Genomic DNA, 8,063 nt, shown 5'->3' with positions numbered 1-8,063 from the left:
CACCAAAGCCAGCAGGACTGCGTGGGGGGTCGAGTGAGCCCCACATGTGTAGGGACAACTGCCCAGAAGGACTTGCCTCTCTGTGCTGAGCAGAGTTTCAGGGCTAACACCAACCTTGCTCTTTTCCTTCTGTGTCCCCAGGTCCTCCCCGCTCTCAGCTGACCAAGGCTGGCTTAGAAGGCTGTTTCCTCTCCCGGGAAAATGGGGACTGATAGTGAAAACCCAGTCCTGAGGAATGTGCTCATCAGCTTCAACTTGCTCCTGCTGGGCGCTGTCCTCAAGCCGTTTGAGTGCCGGCTGGAGGCGACAACAGAGCCGGCCGAGAGGACAGCGGTGGATGAGGCGGGTGGCCTTGCCAACTGCAGCCCGCCCATCAAAGAGCAGCCCATGGTCTTCCACCACATCTACAACATCAACATCCCGCTGGACAGCTGCTGCTCATCCATGTTCAAGTCTTCGAGCGAGGAGGTGAGTTCAGAAGACGACCGGCTGGCGGAGTACACGGAGCAGACCTCCGACAGCGAGAGCCAGGTCACCTTCACCCACAGGATAAACATGCCCAAGCAGGCCTGCAAGTGCTCCACCTCCCTCCCGTCCCTGCAGGAGCTGCTGAGCAGGATTGAGATGCTGGAGAGGGAGGTCTCCATCCTCCGGGACCAATGCACCTCCAATTGCTGCCAAGAAAATGCAGCCACAGGTAGTAACGACATCCTGTTTGCTCTTGCTGGGGACTGAGGGCTCGAGCAAGAGGCAGGAGAGAGAAATACAAAACCACTCAGAGTGGTGATGGAGGTTCACCCATGATGGGGCTCTGCTTTAGTGGAAAAGCTTGGCTCAGGTCCTCTAGGGCAGGAGAACCCCCGGGAGGGATCTGGTCACTTGAGTTGGGATGCCCCGCTCGCTGCGTAACAGCCAAAGTTAAAGTCCCATGATGGATAAAACTGCAGCTGGCGAGGTGGGAGCAGGGGGATTTCCCAACCCTGCAGTCCCTCAGATGCTGTTAGACATCAGCCACTGCTCGTGGGACAGGGAGCAGAGACAGAGCTGCTGCTCTCCTAAGCTGTCCCTGGGCTGAAGGCAGCACCATGGGAGCTGGCAATAAACCCCTTCATCTTCTCTGTAGGAGGAGTGATTGCATCTGAAAAGCTGATTTAAAAAAAAAAAAAAAGGAATAAAAAATACAGAGAAGAGCTCCTCTTGCCATGAAAGATGCAAACAAAACCTATAAAAAAGGCGTAAAACCATCAACAGGATATTTCATCCGAATAAAAATATGTGCTTTTGTGAAGCTCTCCAAGAGCCCCCACTAGAGTCAGACATCCCCCTGTTTCACCTAAGCTGCCCTGCAGAGCCAGGGAAGCAGGCATGGAGCTGAAATGAGATGGGTTAGGGAAGGTTTGGGCTAGAAGCTGCATTTCAATGGCACAGGAGCCAGCAAACTGATAGTTTTCCTTATGTCTTGAGGAAGAGGGGCTGTCCCTAAGGCCATCCATCCCAAATGCAGCACAGCCCTGCTCGTGCCATGCCAGGGATCCTTGCAGGGAAGAAAACACCGAAAGGGACAAACACACAGGGCATCTTTCCAGGGGGAAACTGCTTCTCACACCAAGAACAACAGGGAGGAAGAGAAATTTAAAGTAACCCTTTTCCCCCCAGTGCCTACTGGGGTTTTTTTAAGTTTTGCAGCTATTAGTGTGACTTTTCTGGTGGTACCCCAATTCCTCTATGTGTAGAACACACTAAGATGAAATGGGTGCCACCCACACTCAGGTTAACAGAGTTGGACCAAGGGTGTGTGGGTCGGGGAGGGAGAAACCAGAATGGCCATGCAGCAGAGTGGCTGGGGCTGGAATCCCCAGCACAGCCAGTGGAAGTCAATGCATTCCCAGCTCTGGGTTCAGCTCACATCTCCCCTCAACGTGAAAGTCAGCAGCTGCATTAACAATTAAAACAGAAAACACTGGTGTGTGCAAAGCGAGGGTTAAAATCATGTAGGAAATGCTATGGGGAAAACCTGTTTTTCCGGAATTCATTTGAAACTCTGATGGGCCTATTTGGGTTACTTGCAAACAGGCAGACAGTCCCATTAAACATTCATTGCTCGGTGGAGTCTCCACTCCCATCGCAGATGCGCCGAGCTAAAACTGGAGTAATTTCATTTATTTTTACCGGAGTTGCTTTCAATTCACTGCGCTGCAAAGGAGATCAGGATCCCTACCCCACTGCCTGAGGCATTTCCCCGAGGAAAGCCTCTTTCCTCCAGCACACTTACTTACAAGCATCCTCTCTCCTCTTGATAACTTAACTAGAGGCTGAGATCTGAGCAGATCCTGATCGGCATTCCCAGTACTTGGAGTTTGGATGGGAATTGTCCTGCAAGGTAACCCAAAGGGGTCTGTCTGGCACAGCATGTAACTGAGCCCCTTATAAAAGTGCATCTGCTCACCCCACATAGGAGGAGCTGCTCGGATGAGTCAGCTAGGATGGAAAATTTATATGGGGGACAAAGAGTCCTGGGGCTTGGGGTTCTTCCTGATGCAGAGGTTTCCCGCGGGTTGGAGGAATCACTGTTCTTACTCAGTTCACATAAGGAAGAAAAGTGATAAAAATCAGCAAGGAAAAATTAGCCTGGTTGGGACAAACCCTAAGCTGGAGCAATTGGTCCTTGTTTGGGGGGAAAACAGGGGAGCACTGGCAATATCAGTGATGGGTGCCTTGGTCCCCATGCATCCCTCCTCACTCCAGAGCATCCTGTACAAGGCTGCCAAGTAAAGAGGGGACATTAGCAGTGGTGGCCATGGTGTCCATATGGTTTCTCTGGTTTCCCACAACCCCAGCATGCCCAAACCCCTGACACTTTGTGCAAAGCCAACAGCTCTGTCTCAACCAGGGATGAAGATCATGTCTTTGGGCACATATCTGCTTCTCATGCGAGAGAGAGTGAGCAGACCAGGATCTCTTGCCGGTAAAAAAGTGGAGATGAGACCAGAGGAGCCATGGCTGGCACCGAGGGTTTGGCCAGGGAAGGCTGTTTTTTCCAGGAAGAGGGTTAGGGATGTTCCTATCAACTGAGTGCTGAGTTGAAGAGAAACCAAAGGGAGCACTCGCATCGCAACGAGGCTGATGGCAGCCATAGTTATGGAAGCCACTGCTCCCTAGGGAAAGATAACCTCCTGGAGATCTACCCAAACCCCACCACGACCCTGTATCACCAATTCTGCCCCTTCCAGCCCTCCAGCCACCAGCTCCCAGAGTTGGGCGTGCTCAAATAAAGGAAGGACTTGCCTTCCCTGCTTGCCTCGCACCTCCCCTCCCTTCCCCAGCCCATCAAAGGGCTGACCTGAGACCAGCACTGCCCTTTCTGCACCTCCCCCGCGGTGGGCTCTGACCCTCGGTCCTGCATCCTTGCAGGGCAGCTGGATTACATCCCGCAGTGCAGCGGCCACGGGAACTTCAGCCTGGAGTCGTGCAGCTGCGTGTGCATGGAGGGCTGGGCGGGCAGCAACTGCTCCGAGCCGCTCTGCCCGCGGGGCTGCTCCAGCCGCGGCGTGTGCCTGGAGGGCCAGTGCATCTGCGACAACGACTACGGGGGCGAGGACTGCTCCCAGCTCCGCTGCCCCGCCGGCTGCGGCTCCCGCGGGCTCTGCGTGGACGGAGAGTGTGTCTGTGAGGAGGGTTTCACCGGCGAGGACTGTTCGCAGCTGCGGTGCCCCCGCGACTGCTCGGGGCGGGGGTACTGCGTGAACGGCACGTGTGTGTGCCAGGAGGGCTTCGCCGGCGAGGACTGCGGGTGGCTGCACTGCCCCAACGCCTGCAGCGGCCGCGGGGTCTGCAGGGACGGGCTCTGCGTCTGCGAGGAAGGCTACGAAGGGCAGGACTGCTCAGCAGGTAGTGGGGGCATGCATGGGGAACAGCCAGGCATGAGTGTACAAGCGAGGGTTTCAGGGTGCCCAGAGTCCCATAGGAGCGACACGAAGCCTGGGAGAAACCCATACCCAGCAGAGCACATCACCTAGGACACACTCAGGCCCCACAGTCTGAGTTGCCTCCCTGTTGTCTCTGTCTCCAGAGACAGGACAGTTAAATGTCTGGGAGGCAAGCAAAAAGCCAGCGAGGTTCATCCCAAAATGGGGGCTAAACCCCTGATGCAACTGCGGCTGCAGTCAGGTTCTCCTGAGCCTTTACCTTGCTGTAGCTGTTCATACACCCACAGAGAGCACGTAACCCCCAGCCCAGAGCCCGTGTCCCACCAGCAGACCCACACACCCTCCCACACAGCCACGTGCAAGGATAAGCCACGCACAGCCTGACACTCTCCTCTCTCTCTGCCCTTCCCACCAGTGGCTCCTCCTGAAAACCTGCGAGTGACAGGGATCAGCGACAGCTCTGTGGAGCTGGCGTGGGACAGCACCGGGGCAACCACCGAGTACGTGGTGTCGTACCAGCCAGCGGTGCCAGGGGGCACCCAGCTCCAGCAGCGGGTGCCTGGGGACTGGAGCAGCATCACCATCACGGATCTGGAGCCTGGTGTTGCCTACAATGTCAGCATCTACGCAGTCATCAGCGATGTCCTGAGCATCCCTGTTACCTCCAGGGTGATGACCAGTAAGTATCCTACTGCACTTGTTGCTTCCATGAAAACCTTCTAGCAGCAGAAACTTGAGTCTTAAAAAAACTCCACCAAAAACAAACAAACAAAAAAAAACAAACAAAAAAACCCCTGGGGATATTTTTATCCCTATTTATGGCTGTACGGGGTTACAGGAAAGGGGGAAATGTGTCCACCCTCTTCAGAAAGAGTCTAGATGAAAATCTGAATATCTAAAAAAAACAAAAAAAAAATTTCAGTGCTTGATTGAAGCCCCCAGAATATGGGAGGCAATAGTGCAGCAAGAGGGGATGCTGCTGTGCATCAGGAGTTACATAGTCCTCACCAGGACTGCGATGCACAGAGGAAAACAAGAGTATCAAGCCGTAATGGTAATCTCCAGAAAGGATCCTAGGAAACTGAAGTAAGGATACAAGAGGGCAGGGGGAAAACAGAAACTATCCAGACCTTTGCAAAACCCCTTTGCAATCCCATCATCCACTCTGTTCACACGATAGTGTAGTGGGATGCTTCAGTGTCCAGCAGCCCAGGCATTTCCCCCTTTTCCATCCAACCCACCTGGAGGGGGGACAAAGGAATTTTGCTAACAGCTACCAAAAGGTTCCCCATTTTTGTTGCCCTGATAACAAAATACCCACAGGGAGCAGGGTGGGGACTGGCAGCACCCACACACCCATCCCACTGTGCTCACCACCCCTACCCCTGCTCCCTTCCAGACCTCGCCACGCCACAGGGGCTGAAGTTCAAGACCATCACAGAGACGACAGCAGAGGTGCAGTGGGAGCCCTTCTCCTTCCCCTTCGATGGCTGGGAGATCAGCTTCATTCCCAAGGTATCGCTGCTGCACTCATGGCATCACGGGGTACACTTAAAGCACCAAGCTAGCAGATCCTAAATCAGCTTCCAATTACCCCCTTCCCAAAATACCCAGCCTGTGTTTGCCATTTGCTTGCTGCACATCAGACACCCCAAACACTGCCAGCCTGCACTTCCCCAGTAGTTTTGACATACATGTCCTCAAAGAAATTCCCCCCTAAAATCCAGAGACAAGCTTATAAAGAAATAAACCTTCCAGCCTCTTGCTGTTGCCCCCTCTCTTTTCCTTCCATCTCCTTTGCAGTGACCCTTCCTCCTCCTCCTCCTCCTCTTCCTCTGCCCTGCTCTCTACACCAAGCTCCCCAGAGCTGCCTGGATCAAACCGAGCAGCTGTCAGCTCTCAGACAACAACCTTCAACATCCCCGAGTCACACGCACAGCTAATTCCTGCCACGGAATTTTAATGGCAGTGATGAACAGGTAGAAATTGTGCCAGAAAAGATGGATAAAAATGTTGCCCTAAATATCGCATATTTTCTGTGCGCGGCGACAAAAATCGTACATCAAGTATTTCATCTATATTCATAATTTCTACACCATTTAGCCATAAGTATAGCTTCAATTGTATGTGGAGCCTCTTTTCAAGAGCATTCAAGCCCCAGCAGTAAAAGAAATGCTGATTAAGGGCTCAATTATGACGTTTTCACTTGTACAAAACCCTCACTGGATTAAAAGGCAGCTCTGGGCAGCGGGGAACTGCAGAACTTGGTCCCAAAGTTTTAAATGCTCTTAACTGTAAAGTATCATTACACAGCACAAAGCAGGGGCCCAATTGCTTTAAATAACTCAATTCCAAAGAGGCTGGAAGGTTCTTGGTGCAACACGATTTGCATGTGGACGTGGCCAACACTGCAAGTTGAAGTTCAGGTAGTGCAGGTATAAACTGTGGGATAATTTTCACTCACCATCAGGAGAAAAGCTGAAAAATACGGCAACATCAGGAAAGAGCTTTTGGTGGGAAAAAATAGCTCCCTTTCAAACACTCACTGATACTCAGGAATTAAGCTCAACAGCATCCCCTTGAAGCAGATAGATGAGGATATATCCCTTTTAGGGTGAGGAATCACCAGGATAGAAGCAAACCTCTCCCCACAGAGTCACCAACAATAGGTTTTTGCTCAAGCTCACCAAAAAATGCAAATCACTGGTCCTCCTTTCCATTTTCAATCTTAAAAACACATGGAAGTCTTTTGGGATTTAAAGGCAGATAAGATGCAAAAGTCTGGCTGTTCCCAGATGCAAGGTTTTGGGTGGAGAAGGGACATAACTCACTGGGCTTTGAAGTTCTCACATCCATTGGCCAAGTACAAGGTCCTGCACCAGAAAAATCACAGTCATGCTCTTGCCTGTCAGCTGCCAAAATTGGACTCTCCATCACCAGCTTTTCCCCTACAATAAGGCAGAGGGTGCTGTGTCCTTCACTGTCTGCAAGCAACACTTGCCTGAGAACATGCCACACCCAAATAAACCCAAAACTTAGTCCCAGAGGCTAAAAACAATGCAGTTATAACAGCAGTGTCACAAATAACCTCTGTGAGAAAAACCGAGCTCCCTGTCTTCCCAAAAACTCAGTGAGAGGATGCTAATTTGGTCCTCAGCATCCCCACAAGGATGCTTGCACTTTCCTGCAGAGCAGTTCTCCTTCTGTGGTGTCCACAGTGCTCTTACCCCCCAGCCCCCCAAAATCCAGGTCAGGTGGGTATTGCCCATATGCTGCCCGCACTGAGGATGGCATGGGGGAAAAATGAAGCAAAGGCAGATTTAGCAAAGAAAATTAGGAAAGGTAAGATGGCAATTGATGGCTAAAATGGAACATTTCCTGTTTAATGAGAAAAGAGATGAATATGAATGGGGAGCTATATGCAAAGATTTGTTTAGTGTGTTATTAGTGAAGACAGCAGCAAGAAAAGATCCTTTGTCCAAACACTGGCAGGAAAGGTGACATTTGCAGTTCTTTAAAGCCTTACAGCTTTTCAGGGCAAAACTGCAAAGCGTAATGAGTGTAATAAAGATGGTTAAAAAGCAGGGGATGGCAAAACAAAGACCTCACAGTTTCATACCTGTATATCAACTACAGAAAGCTCCTGGCACCTGAAGAGCAGGAAAAAGTAGTCTAGCCAAGGCTATGTTTTTATTCTCTTTTCCCTTCCGAAGAACAGCAGAGACACAGATGGCAAAATACAGAAGCTGAGGGGGGAAGGGATGGGGAAGGATTTTGCAGCCCAGCAACATGGGTGCTCCCTGCTTGGTAGGTGACTTCAGCCTGGGTTTCTGCACCTCCATGGTGGGATGTGATCTGGGGATGCACGGCTGGCCATGGAAGAGTGTGAAGGGCGGGGGGAGGGCACCTCCTCTCCATGCATCAGTCCCCCCAAACCACCATTTTTGTGGGATTTTTTTTAATGCTTATTTCCACTCCCTGGCAGAATAACGAGGGTGGTGTGATTGCTCAGCTGCCCAGCACTGTCACCACCTTCAACCAGACGGGGCTGAAGCCGGGGGAGGAGTACACTGTCACCGTGGTGGCCCTGAAGGAACAAGCCAGGAGCCCTCCCACCTCCGACAGCGTCTCAACCCG

The 8,063-nt window shown here is 51.8% G+C and overlaps 1 protein-coding gene across 1 annotated transcript in view; it reads left to right on the top strand.

The window, feature by feature from the left end:
- The first annotated feature begins 201 nt into the window (after positions 1-201).
- The window catches only part of TNR (tenascin R), a 32,621-nt gene continuing 24,759 nt past the window's right edge, over positions 202-8,063 (top strand). Inside the window, exons 1-5 of the mRNA XM_027658494.1 lie at positions 202-697; positions 3,412-3,888; positions 4,342-4,605; positions 5,326-5,441; positions 7,912-8,062. Coding sequence (XP_027514295.1) covers positions 202-697; positions 3,412-3,888; positions 4,342-4,605; positions 5,326-5,441; positions 7,912-8,062 — 1,504 coding nt within the window. The remainder of the gene's footprint in view (positions 698-3,411; positions 3,889-4,341; positions 4,606-5,325; positions 5,442-7,911; position 8,063) is intronic.

Source organism: Corapipo altera, unplaced genomic scaffold (genome assembly GCF_003945725.1).
Source record: "Corapipo altera isolate COAL_440 unplaced genomic scaffold, ASM394572v1 79, whole genome shotgun sequence".
In the NCBI taxonomy this organism is placed as follows: domain Eukaryota; kingdom Metazoa; phylum Chordata; class Aves; order Passeriformes; family Pipridae; genus Corapipo; species Corapipo altera.
This window is presented reverse-complemented; position numbering and strand designations above follow the sequence as displayed.